The 14549-nt window shown below is 43.0% G+C and overlaps 1 protein-coding gene across 1 annotated transcript in view; it reads right to left on the minus strand.

Moving 5' to 3' along the window:
• The window catches only part of LOC311146499 (kinesin-1 heavy chain-like), a 35503-nt gene extending 22082 nt beyond the window's left edge, over nucleotides 1-13421 (minus strand). The window contains exon 1 of the mRNA XM_084183002.1: nucleotides 13052-13421. Within this exon, the coding sequence (XP_084039128.1) occupies nucleotides 13052-13180 (129 nt within the window). The 5' untranslated portion in view covers nucleotides 13181-13421. The remainder of the gene's footprint in view (nucleotides 1-13051) is intronic.
• Nucleotides 13422-14549: the final 1128 nt, after the last annotated feature.

Raw genomic sequence — 14549 nt, forward strand, 5'->3', positions numbered from 1 at the left:
GTCCATTAAAATAACATCAAATTGATCAGAAATACACAGTGTAGACATTGTTAATGTTGTAAATGGCTATTGTAGCTGGAAACGGCTGATTTTTAATGGAATATCTACATAGGCGTACAGAGGCCCATTATCAGCAACCATCAGTCCTGTGTTCCAATGGCACGTTGTTTTCTAATCCAAGTTTATCATTTTAAAAAGGCTAATTGATCATTAAAAAACCCTTCTGTAATTATGTTAGCACAGCTGAAAACTGTTGTGATGATTAAAGAAGCAATAATTGAGACTAGTTGAGTATCTGGAGCATCAGCAATTGTGGGTTCAATTACAGGATCAAAATGGCCAGAAACAAATAACTTTCTTCTGAAACTCGTCAGTCTATTCTTGTTCTGAGAAATGAAGGTTATTCCATGCGAGAAATTGCCAAGAAACTGAAGATCTCGTACAACACTGTGTACTACTCCCTTCACAGAACAGCGCAAACTGGCTCTAACCAAAATAAAAAGAGGAGTAGGAGGCCCCGGTGCACAACTGAGCAAGAGGACAAATACATTAGTGTCTAGTTTGAGAAACAGATGCCTCACAGGTCCTCAACTGGCAGCTTCATTAAATAGTACCCGCAAAACACCAGTCTCAACGTCAACAATGAAGAGGCGACTCCGGGTATAAGGGTATTTCATGCGAGAAATTGCCAAGAAACAGCTTGCTAGTTAACATTGGAATCTAGACCATAAACTAAGCAACACACACAGCAAAGGCAACAGCTACTCTTCCTGGAGTCCAAACACATCATGGCACATCACACAAAAAACTAAAAATAAAACAGTATAACATTACTACACCACTACTTATCCACACCACAAAATGTACAATATCACCATACAACAATACCACAGTGTACGTGTGTGTGTGTAGAGTGTGTGCCTGTGTGTCTCCTCCAGTCTGCGTTGTTCCATAAGGTGTAGTTTTATCTGTTTTTTAAAGTCAGATTTTACTGCTTGCATGAGTTACTTGATGTGGAATAGAGTTCCATGTAGCCATGGCTCTGTGTAGTACTGTGCATTTCCCGGACTCTGTTCTGGACTTGGGGATTGTGAAGAGACCCCTGGTGGCATGTCTTGTGGGGTATGCATGGGTGTCTGAGCTGTGTGCTAGTCATTTGAACAGACATCTCGGAGCTTTCAACATGTCAATACCCCTCACAAAGACCAATAGTGATGCAGTCAATCTCTCTACTTTGAGCCAGGAGAGATTTACATGAATGTCATTGATGTTAGCTCTCCATGTACATTTAAGGGCCAGCCGTGCTGCTCTGTTCTTGGCCAACTGTAATTTGCTTATGCCCCTCTTTGTGGCACTTGAACATATGACTGGGCAATAGGGGCGACAAAACTAGGGCCTGTAGGACTTGCTTTGTTGATAGCAATGTCAACAATGTAGAGCAGCGCTTTATTAAGGACAGACCGCTACCGTTGCATCAATATGTTTTGACCATGACAGTTTATAATCCAGGGTTACACCAAGCAGTTTAGTCTCCTCAATTTGCTCAATTTCCACATGATTCATTACAAGATTTAGTTGAGGATTAGGGTTTAGTGAATGGTTTGTCCAGAATACAACGCTGTTAGTTAGAAATGTTTAGTACTAGCTTATTACTTGCCCCCATATCTAAAACTGACTGACTGCCCGACTCTACCTGGATTATCTAGGAGAGACTTCCATTAAAGAACACCCTCTGTGTTCTGATAGACCGGTAACTCTCATTTCACAGGGTGGCAGGTAGCTTAGTGGTTAAGAGCGTTGTGCCAGTAACCGAAAGGTCGCTGGTTCTAATCCCTGAGCCGACTAGGTGAAAAATCTGTCGATGTGCCCTTGAGCAAGGCACTTAACCCTAATTGCTCCTTTAAAATCGCTCTGGATAAGAGTGTCTGCTAAATGACTAATTATTATTATTTCACAATATAGCAATGGATGTAAAGCCACAACACATACAGTACCAGTCAAAAGTTTGGACACACCTTCTCATTCCAGGTTTTTCCCTTTATTTTTTACTATTTTCTACTTTACAGAATAATAGTGAAGACATCAAAACTATGAAATAACACATATGGAATCATGTAGTAACCAAAAAAGTGTTAAACAAATCAATATATTTTATATTTGAGATTCTTCAAAGTAGCCACCCTTTGCCTTGATGACAGCTTTGCACACTCTTGGCATTCTCTCAACCAGCTTCATGAGGTAGTCACCTGGAATGCATTTCAATTAACAGGTGTGCCTTCTTAAGTTAATTTTTGGAATTTATTTCCTTCTTAATGCGTTTTGAGCCAATCAGTTGTGTTGTGACAAGGTAGGTATGGGTTGGTATACAGAAGATAGCCCTATTTGGTAAAAGCCTAAGTCCATATTATGGCAAGAACAGCTCAAATAAGCAAAGAGAAACGACAGTCCATCATTACTTTAAGACATGAAGGTCAGCCAATACGGTACATTTCAAGAACTTTTAAAGTTTCTTCAAGTGCAGTCGCAAAAACCATCAAGCACTATGATGAAACTGGCTCACATGAGGACCACCACAGGAATGGAAGACCCAGAGTTACCTCTGCTGCAGAGGATACATTAATTAGAGTTACCAGCCTCAGAAATTGCAGCCCAAATAAATGCTTCATGGTCGAATTGCTGCAAAGAAACCACTACTAAAGGACACCAATAAGAAGAAGAGACTTGCTTGGGCCAAGAAACACGAGCAATGGACATCAGACCGGTGTAAATGTGTCCTTTGGTATGGAGTCCAAATTTGAGATTTTTGGTTCCAACCGCCGTGTCTGTGAGACGCGGTGTCGGTGAACGGATGATCTCCGCATGTGTATTTCCCACCGTAAAGCATGGAGGAGGAGGTGTTACGGTGTGGGGGTGCTTTGCTGGTGTCACTGTCTGTGATTTAGAATTCAAGGCACACTTAACCAGCATGGCTACCACAGCATTCTACAGCGATACCCTATCCCATCTGGTTTGGGCTTAGTGGGACTATCATTTGTTTTTCAACAGGACAATGACCCAACACACCTCCAGGCTGTGTAACGGCTATTTTACCAAGAAGGATGGAGTGCTGCATCAGATGACCTGGCCTCCACAATCCCCCGACCCCAACCCAATTGAGATGGTTTGGGATGACTCACGACTGCAGACTGAAGGAAAAGCAGTGCTCAGCATATGTGGGAACTCCTTCAAGACTGTTGGAAAAGCATTCCAGGTGAAGCTGGTTGAGAGAATGCCAAGAGTGTGCAAAGCTGTCATCAAGGCAAAGGGTGGCTATTTGAAGAACCTCAAATATAAAAAAAACGTATTTTGTTACTACATGATTCCATACGTGTTATTTGATAGTTTTGATGTCTTCACTATTAAATCAAATTTTATTTGTCACATACACGTGTTTAGCAGATGTTATAGCGGGTGTAGCGAAATGCTTGTGCTTCTAGCTCTGACAGTGCAGTAATATCTAACAAGTAGTATCTAACAATTTGACAACATATACCTAATACACACAAAACTTGTAAGGAATGGGATTTAAGAATATATACATATATGGACAAGCAATGACAGAGCGGCATGGACTAAGATAGAGTAGAATATTATAGAATAGAATGCAGCATATACAAGATATGTAAACATAATTAAAGTGACTAGTGTTCCATTTCTTAAAGTGGCCAGTGATTTCAATAGGCAGCAGCAGCCTCTAATGTGCTAGTGATGGCTCTTTAACAGTCTGATGGCCTTGAGATAGAAGCTGTTTTTCATTCTCTCGGTCCCAGCTTTGATGCACCTGTACTGACCTCGCCTTCTGGATGATAGCGGGGTGAACAGGCAGTGGCTTGGGTGGTTGATGTCCTTGATTATCTTTTTGGCCTTCCTGTGACATCGGGTGCTGTATGTGTCTTGGAGGGCGGGTAGTTTGCCCCCGGTAATGCGTTCGGCAGACTGCACCGCCCTCTGGAGAGCCCTGCGGTTGCGGGGCGGTGCAGTTGCCTTACCAGGCGGTGATACAGCCCGACAGGATGCTCTCAATTGTGCATCTGTAAAAAGGTTTGTGAGGGTTTTAGGTGCTAAGCCAAATTTCTTCAGCCTCCTGAGGTTGAAGAGGCTCTGTTGCGCCTTCACCACACGGTCTGCGTGGGTGGACCATTTCAGTTTGTTGGTGATGTATACGCCATGGAACTTGAAGTTTTCCACCTTCTCCACTGCGGTCCCGTCGATGAGGATAGGGGGGTGCACCCTCTGCTGTTTCCTGAAGTCCACGATCATCTCCTTTGTTTTGTTAATGTTGAGTGAGAGGTTATTTTCCTGGCACCACACTCCCAGAGCCCTCACCTCCTCCCTGTAGGCGGTCTCGTCATTGTTGGTAATCAAGCCTACTACTGTTGTGTCGTCTGCAAACTTGATGATTGAGTTGGAGGCTACGCAGTCACGGGTGAACAGGGAGTACAGGAGGGGGCTGAGCATGCACCCTTGTGGGGCCCCAGTGTTGAGGATCAGCGAAGTGGATATGTTGTTTCCTACCTTCACCACCTGGGGGCGGCCCGTCAGGAAGTCCAGGACCCAGTTGCACAGGGCGGGGTTCAGGACCAGGGCCTCGAGCTTAATGATGAGCTTGGAGGGGTACTATGGTGTTGAATGCTGAGCTATAGTCAATTAACAGCATTCTTACGTAGGTATTCCTCTTGTCCAGATGGGATAGGGCAGTGTGCAGTGTGATGGCATTTGCATCATCTGTGGATCTGTTGGGCCGGTAAGCAAATTGGAGTGGGTCTAGGGTGACAAGTAAGGTAGAGGTGATATGATCCTTGACTCTCAAAGCACTTCATGATGACAGAGGTGAGTGCTACAGGGCGATAGCCATTTAGTTCAGTTACTTTTGCTTTCTTGGGTACAGGAACAATGGTGGCCATCTTGAAGCATGTGGGAACAGCAGACTGGGAAAGGGATAGATTGAATATGTCCGTAAACACACCAGCCAGCTGGTCGGCGCATGCTCTGAGGACGCAGCTAGGGATGCCGTCTGGGCCGGCAGCCTTGCGGGGGATAACATGCTTAAATGTCTTAATCACGTCGGCCACGGAGAAGGAGAGGCCAGTCCTTGGTAGTGAGCCTCATCAGTGGCACTGTGTTATCCTCAAAGCGGGCGAAGAAGGTGTTTAGCTTGTCTGGAAGCGAGACGGTGTCGGCGACATGGCTGGTTTTCCTTTTGTAGTCCGTGATTGTCTGTAGACCCTGCCACATACAACTTGTGTCTGAGCCGTTGAATTGCGACTCCACTTTGTCTCTATACTGATGTTTTGCCAGTTTAATTGCCTTGCGGAGTAAGTAGCTACACTGTTTGTATTCTGCCATATTCCCAGTCACCTTGCCATGGTTGAATGCGGTGGTTCGCACTTTCAGATTTGCGCAAATACTGCCATCTATCCACGGTTTCTGGTTAGGGTAGGTTTTAATAGTCACAGTGGGCACAACATCACCTATACACTTCCTGATAAACTCAGTCACCGTTTCAGTGTATACGTCTAAATTATTTTCGGAAGCTACCCGGAACATATCCCAGTCCGCGTGATCAAAACAATCTTGAAGCGTGGATTCAGATTGGTCAGACCAGCGTTGAATAGTCCTTAGCATGGGTACTTCCTGTTTGAGTTTATGCCTATAGGAAGGGAGAAGCAAAATGGAGTCGTGGTCAGATTTGCCGAAAGGAGGGCGGGGGAGGGCCTTATAACCATTCCGGAAGTTCGAATAGCAATGGTCGAGGATTTTGGCAGCGCGAGTACAACAGTCGATATGTTGACAGAACTTCGGCAACCTGGTCCTCAAATTTGCTTTGTTAAAATCCCCAGCTACAATAAATGCAGCCTCAGGATACGGTGAGGGAAAAAAGTATTTGATCCCCTGCTGATTTTGTATGTTTGCCCACTGACAAAGAAATGATCAGTCTATAATTTTAATAGTAGGTTTATTTGAACAGTGAGACAGAATAACAACAAAAAAATCCAGAAAAACACATCAACATTTTATAAATTGATTTACATTTTAATGAGGGAAATAAGTATTTGACCCTCTCTCAATCAGAAAGATTTCTGGCGCCCAGGTGTCTTTTATACAGGTAACGAGCTGAGATTAGGAGAACATTCTTAAAGGGAGTGCTCCTAATCTCAGCTTGTTACCTGTATAAAAGACACCTGTCCACAGAAGCAATCAATCAATCAGATTCCAAACTCTCCACCATGGCCAAGACCAAAGAGCTCTCCAAGGATGTCAGGGACAAGATTGTAGACCTACACAAGGCTGGAATGGGCTACAAGACCGTCACCAAGCAGCTTGGTGATAAGGTGACAACAGTTGGTGCGATTATTCGCAAATGGAAGAAACACAAAAGAACTGTCAATCTCCCTCGGCCTGGGGCTCCATGCAAGATCTCACCTAGTGGAGTTGCAATGATCATGAGAACGGTGAGGAATCAGCCCAGAGGATCTTGTCAATGATCTCAAGGCAGCTGGGACCATAGTCACCAAGAAAACAATTGGTAACACACTACACCGTGAAGGACTGAAATCCTGCAGCGCCAGCAAGGTCCCCCTGCTCAAGAAAGCACATATACAGGCCCGTCTGAAGTTTGCCAATGAACATCTGAATGATTCAGCGGAGACCTGGGTGAAAGTGTTGTGGTCAGATGAGACCAAAATCGAGCTCTTTGGCATCAACTCAACTCGCCGTGTTTGGAGGAGGAGGAATGCTGCCTATGACCCCAAGAACACCATCCCCACCGTCAAACATGGAAACATTATGCTTTGGGGGTGTTTTTCTGCTAAGGGGACAGGACAACTTCACCGCATCAAAAGGGACAATAAACGGGGCCATGTACCGTCAAATCTTGGGTGAGAATCTCCTTCCCTCAGCCAGGGCATTGAAAATGGGTCGTGGATGGGTATTCCAGCATGACAATGACCCAAAACACACGGCCAAGGCAACAAAGGAGTGGCTCAAGAAGAAGCACATTAAGGTTCTGGTGTGCCTAGCCAGTCTCCAGACCTTAATCCCATAGAAAATCTGTGGAGGGAGCAGAAGGTTCGAGTTGCCAAACGTCAGCCTCGAAACCTTAATGACTTGGAGAAGATCTGTAAAGAGGAGTGGGACAAAATCCCCCCTGAGATGTGCGCAAACCTGGTGGCCAACTACAAGAAACGTCTGACCTCTGTGATTGCCAACAAGGGTTTTTCCACCAAGTACTAAGTCATGTTTTGCAGAGGGGTCAAATACTTATTTCCCTCATTAAAATAGAAAATCAATTTATAACTTTTTTTTACATGCGTATTTCTGGATTTTGTTGTTGTTATTCTGTCTCTCACTGCTCAAATAAACCTACCATTAAAATGATAGACTGATCACATCTTTGTCAGTGGGCAAACGTACAAAATCAGCAGGGGATCAAATACTTTTTTTCCCCTCACTGTATGTGGTTTCCAGTTTGCATAAGGTCCAGTGAAGTTCTTTGAGGGCCGTCGTGGTATCGGCTTGAGGGGGGATATATACGGCCGCGACTATAACCAAAGAAAATTATATTGGGAGATAATACGGTCGGCATTTGATTGTGAGATATTCTAGGTCGGGTGAACAGAAGGACTCGAGTTTGTGTATGTTACTACAATTACACCATGAGTCATTAATCATGAAACACACACCTCCGCCCTTCTGCTTCCCAGAGAGATATTTATTCCTGTCTGCGCGATGAACTGAGAACCCGTCTGGCTGGATCGATTTCGACAGAATATCCCAAGAGAGCCATGTTTCCGTGAAACAGAGTACGTTACAGGCCTTGATGTCTCTCTGGAAATAAATCCTTGCCCGGAGTTCATCGAGCTTGTTAACCAAAGACTGAACATTAGCAAGTAGTATACTTGGAATTGGTGGGTGGTGTGCACGCCTCCTAAGTCGAACCAGCAGGCCGCTCAGAGTGCCTCTCATCCGCCGGCGATGTTTTGGGTCAGCCGCTGGAATCAGTTCAGTTGCCCTCGGGAGAGCAAACAAAGGATCTGCTTCGGGAAAGTCGTATTCCTGGTCGTAATGCTGGTGAGTTACTGCCGCTCTGATATCCAATAGTTTATCCCGGCTGTATGTAATGATGCAAAACACTTTGAGCTAATAATGTAAAAAATTATCCATAAAAAAAAAATTAGAATAATACTGCAAAGTTTCCTAAGAGTTAGTCACGACACTGCCATCTTCGTCGGTGCCACTGTCGATGCTATTATTCTACAATATAAAAAAAAAGTAAAAATAAAGAAAAACCCTTGAATGAGTAGGTGTGTCCAAACTTTTCACTGGTAGTGTACGTTTTTCCAGCAACAGATTATGATCAATAATGTCAAAAGCTGCACTGAAGTCTAATAAAACAGCTCCCACAAGCTTCTTATTATCAACTTCTTTCAGCCAAATCAGTCATTTGTGTAAGTGCTGTACATGTTGAGTGTCCTTCCCTATAAGCATGCTGAAAGTCAGTTGTTAAATTGGTTTACTGTGAAATAGCATTGGATCTGGTCAAACAATTTTTTCCAAAAGTTTACTAAAGGTTGTTAGCAGGCTGATTACTGGCTCAAACAGCCAACCAAAGGGTGTTTTGCTATTCTTGGGTAGCAGAATTACTTTTGCTTCCCTCCAGGCCTGAGGACACACACTTTCCTGTAGGCTTAGATTGAAGAGATGGCAAATAGGAGTGGCAATACAGTCCGCTATCATACTCAGTAATTTTCCATCCAAGTTGTCAGACACAGGTGGCATGTCATTGTTGATAGACAACAACTAAAAAATTCACTTCTTCCACACTCACTTTACGGAATTCAACTTTACAATGCTTGTCATTCATAATTTGGTCAGTTATGAATGGATGTGTAGGTTCAGAGTTTGTTGTTGGCATGCCATGCCCAAAATTGCTAATCTTGCCAATGAACAAAATTATTTAAGTAGTTGGCTCATTCATCACAAAACCCACTAATACCAACTGATTCAATGAAGGATGGAGCAGAGTTCACCTTTTGCCCAAAATTTCATTTAAGGTGCTCCAAAGCTTTTTACCATCATTCATCTTTGTTTCATAGTAGTTTCGTCTTCTTTTTGTTTAGTTTAGTCACATGATTTCTCAATTTACAGTACGTTTGACGATCAGCTGTGCAGCCAGACTTATTTGCCATTACTTTTGCCTTGTCCCTCTCAACCATACAATTTTCAATTCTTCATCAATCCACGGGGATTTAACAGTTCTTACAGTCATTTTCTTAATAGCTGCATGCTTATTAGTAACTGGAATAAGCAATTTCATAAATGCATCAAGTGCAGTTTCTGCTTGGTCCATATTACACACACAACAGACCAGCAAATGTTCTTTACATCTTCAACATAGGAATCACTACAAAACCTCTTGTATGATCTCTTATACACTATATTAGGCCCAACATTTGGAACTTTGGTTTTGCTAGATATGGCTATTATATTATGAGCACTGCATCTGCTTTAGAGCAGATTTCTGCAGCATTAGTAAAAATGTGATCAATACATATGGATGATTTAATTCCTGTGCTGTTTGTAAATACCCTGGTAGGTTGACTGATAACCTGAACCAGGTTGCAGGCACAGGTTACAGTTTGAAGCTTGTGGACAGCTTCATGAAAACCAGTCAATATTTAGGTCACCCAGAAAATATACCTCTGTTGTTATCACATACATTTTCAAGCATTTCACACATATTATCCAGATACTGACTGTTAGAACTTGGTGGTCTATAGCAGCTTCCCACAAGAATAGGCTTTAGATGAGGCAGGTGAACCTGTATCCATATTACTTCAACAGCATTTGACATGAGATCCTTTCTAAGCTTTACAGGAATATGACTCTAAATATAAACAGTTATCTAACTGGCATTACCTGACCTACTGGTCAGTCACAAGACTTGACACAGACACTTAAGTACAGCCAGACACAACATAGCCAAACGGAGGCTGCGTCCCAAATGTTACCCTATTGGTTATAGTTGACTGAACCCTATTCCCTATATCGTGTACAGCCTGGTCAAAAGTAGTGCACTGTATAGGGAAAAGGGTGCCATTTGGACCGCTTTTGTGACTGCCACTGAAGCAGAGTATTGTAGCTGTACCCATAACATCAGGTCAGCCAGACCCCTTACTAACAGTACAGCCTGAGCACAGCCCCAGTTCAAAGTCCTCATGAGTCTGGAAGGCAGTGCCCCAGTTACCTCCACTACACTGCATCCGAAAACAATGATTACTCAGTGATAATCATGACACAGTGAAACCATTGTTTTAGTATTTATAAGTGATCTCTTTCACGCATACTACTACTGGCTTCTTGGTCTTCCACCCTGTAGGCAAATCTGATTTGTCTTGAATGTACAAACACTTCTAATCAATAGGCCAGTGATAAATCCAAGATCACTCAGAGAGCAAAATAAACAGCCACAGGGGTAACTAAGGGGTTGACCAGCCTACCAATCAACCTGCTACCCCCACCCCCCACCCCCCACAGACTATCTGCTAAGCAATAGCATGGTAATAACTGCCTGAATAGTAGGCTACTCCCAGTTACAATTCAAATCCTAGTGGAAGCATCTCTCTCATCTCTCCCTCATTCCTTTTCTCTCCTCTCCTAGAGCAACTCGTCTCCCTCACTCTTCCCCCTCTCCCCCTGTTAGTTTCCACTGCGAAAGCTAAAAGTAGCACACTCTCTCACGGTGCTGTGTGTGTGCGTGGGAGGTGGGTTATGGGGAGTCTGTTGTTAGCACAATGGTAGCATCAGTAGAGGTCATGGTACTAATCAATCAAATGTATTTGATAGTCCTTTTTAGGCCCAGATTGAGATGTGGAGTCTAGTTACACAGACAGGCCTAAGCTCAGATCCTACAACTAGCTGATAATACGATGGGAAAGTGATGTCACAAGCCCTAAAAATGTAAACAAAACAAGCACTGAGACAACCATCACTTTCTAAATCTATATTACGAAACCCTATATTATTATCGTCCAACTTAGATGATATAGGCAAGCTGGCCTAGTCCCATTTTGACAGATCAGATCCACCCCTGGCCCAAATATATCCCTACTGAGCATCCCTTTCAGTGGCCAACAGCCATGATGACATATAGTAGGCCATAACCGTCAAAGGCCTATTGATCTTGAGTGTGTTTCCCATGAATTATGTAATTCTTCATTCAGGCCAAGTCATAGGACTAGGCTATACCAAAGTGTGTTATTATTATATAGTGCACTACCCAAATTTAAACTAGAGACACTGACTGTGTTGCAAGGGAGGTTGACGTTGAAGATTTGTGAGGACACACTCAGTGCCAATAAGTTACTGAACTACAATTGATTTCTTCTTTATAAACTTAATTGCATTGGCCTTGGTGAGGCGTGTCCAGTGCATCAAAGTCCATGAGAAACAGGAGGATTTCTTGTAGTGAAAATATTATATTTAACCGTCCTTTTTCATGTCTATTACTTTACTGTCAATTTGAGGAATAGTCCAGTTATTTCCAACATGGTTCCGTTGGAGTTACTCTGTTGTTTCTTTGTAAAGTTAAAGCTCTGTTTGAACAATGACAAAGGAAGGTCATTCCACATATCGCTCTTATTCACTGAGGGCATGTAGTGCAAATATGGAAATATGGCATTATATGACATGTACATCGTTTTTTCTTTCAAACCCATTTCTCCAGTGATCAAGGAATGAAGGCCAGGTCTGCTGTTTGAAAACATTCTAAGCACCACTTTGTGTGGAAGGCATTTCCTTATTTTGTCATAACAGAGTGGCACCCAATTAATTATCATTTTTGGGTGTCAAGTCTGCATCCTGAATGGCACCCTATTCCCTATATACAGTACACCCCATAGGGCTCTGGTCAAAAGTAGTGCACTACATAGGGAGCCATTTGAGACGTGACCAAGGTTTTACATTACAAGATGACTAATTAGGCAAAAGAAAAAACAAAGGCCATTTCCTGAATCTATTTACTAATGGACCAGTGGTATAACTGTAACCAGATATGTTCAGAGATAACTAATGTAGCCAAGTACAATAACATGATTAGGAAATGTATGTCACTATCCACCATCATGTTAGAAAACCATTTTAGGCTACAGACTCTGAAATGAATACATTTTAGCTACAAAACACATCTACTGCCAGTGGTTATAAATGAACGAAATGTGTTGCACCTGAATTCTGCTCGATACAGTCACAGTGCTGTATTGTGCTGTGTTGTTCTGTATCCCACAGCAGTCTTGTTTGACAAAATTAACTTGGGCCAGGGGGCATCTTCATAGCTGGCTTGTCAGTGATCTTGTTGATGAAATAGTTCATGCTAGTTAGCTAGCTAGTCAAATTCTGCAACATCTTTGCTGCTGGGTGTAGATAACGTTAGACCAACTAGTTAATTTACCATTGCCAGCTCAGTTGGCCTAACTAGCTAGCAATTTCAAGCATTGCTATGATTGGAAAACTAACGTTAGCTAGTTAACTAACTAGATAAATGAACTCAGTCCCAGATGATTCTGGGTGTTACCTCAAAAGATGTGCAATTATTTTGAACCCAACGTTTAGTTACATATTGTTGGAAGATTACGTTGACGCTATTAGTGTAGTTAGCAAACGCGTTAGCAAGCACTTGGCTGCCATTGATGTTGTTGTGACAGCTGACTGGCTAGCTAGCTAGCCGATGTGGCAAGATTAACTAATCGCGACGACATAGTTGACTCGCCAAATCAGCGAAATACAGCTAGCTACCTTGACTGGCTACCAACTGTTAGCCAAACATACTGTCCTGTCCCGATCCGTGATGGTGTGGCTGAGCTAGCCTACTGCTAACGTTGGTGCAAAACATAGCTGATGAGGGCCAGCTACGCTAACTAGCTACTGTCCTGACACTGGCCGATCACCAATGGCGCATCGCACTATCGAGGGCACTTGCTTGCAGACAAATAAATAGTTATGGCAACCAACTTACCCCGACGACCACATGGTCTTCCCCTTGAAACTTGGGGATGTATTTGTCCCCTCTGGCCACCTCTGAACTGTTCAAGGGCCTGAAACGGCACATTACTTTGATGGTGCACTCCGCCGGTACGTCGGCCATCTTCCACGATTTGCGGATGAAATCTCACAATAAAAACACAGTAGATCCTCGTTCTAGAGCCGGCCGAGGGCAAGACAGGGCGGCCCGGCCCCTCAGTCCCAACCTGAAACCAGAATGGGCTCAGATTTTCAGCAGTGAATGGCTATTTTTCTTCTAGGGTGTGCTAAAATCACTTCATTTCCAATATGGAAGACATGATACCAGTGGATCACTGGCTTGCGCACCCTCTCTATCTGTGTGGGACCCATATAACAAATTACGTCAACCTAAATCAGGGTTCCCCAATAGGCGGTATTTTATTTGGGCCCCCATGGTTTTCTGAGCAAAACAAGTGTAATTTTATTTATTGGACATAAGACCGTAAAATCACCAGGAAATTAGCTGAAACTGATTTTCATTTAGGAAATCTGTTCCCAAGTATTCCCACGCATAAATTACATTTACATTTTAGTCATTTAGCAGACGCTCTTATCCAGAGCGACTTACAGTTAGTGAGTGTATACATTTTTCCTACTGGCCCCCCGTGGGAAACGAACCCACAACCCTGGCGTTGCAAGCGCCATGCTCTACCAACTGAGGCATATGTGATCATATCCCAGGTCAGAAATTATTCTGTTTTTGTCAAAACTGATTGGGATTCTTGTGGGCAATTTTCAGTGTATAACTACTGTATGTTCCGGCCCCTGACCATCCGCTCAAGGATAAATTGGCCCACGGCTGAATGTAATGGGGACCCTTGCCCTAAATCATCAACACTCCCTCTGAAGTACACTATCCTGACTGGCAAATGTATGTTTCTGCAAGTTCTTACCATGGCAATAATCAATTAATAGACTAATTATTGAGATCAGTTATTACTTAGCTATTAGTCATTCATGAAGCGATATGGGATTTTCTTGATGGCATTGCATGGTTATTGATTATTCTATGTTCCCTCAGATGATGAACGATGGTAATCTATAAGTTTAGTTTTCATTACAAGCAAGGACATGTGATATTGATACGTAACATTATTTTCCACATCTTTCCTCATAGAAAGACCCAATATGTTTTAGCACTGTGTCCTCGTCATCATCCCTGTATAAATATATCTAAAGCTATCTGACTAAACTCAACTCCATGGTGAAGGAAGTTTCTGATTAACTCCACCAACGGAGTTGAGCAGAGACCAGGCTTTGTGGAATTCAGCTCAGACTACAAGGTAAATCATTTTTAAAATGCTAATTATGAAACGCTTACCTGTACCTATGTTTGTCCTCTGTAGGTGCATGCCTTTCTTTGTTTGCTGAAATTCATAATGCCATTTTGGGACCATTCATTCCCCTGTTACGCAGCAGTCTCACTTGGGTGTCACTGTCAACCCCTGAGA

The sequence above is a fragment of the Coregonus lavaretus genome (genome assembly GCF_964263955.1).
Source record: "Coregonus lavaretus genome assembly, chromosome: 19".
Taxonomy (NCBI): Eukaryota; Metazoa; Chordata; class Actinopteri; order Salmoniformes; family Salmonidae; genus Coregonus; species Coregonus lavaretus.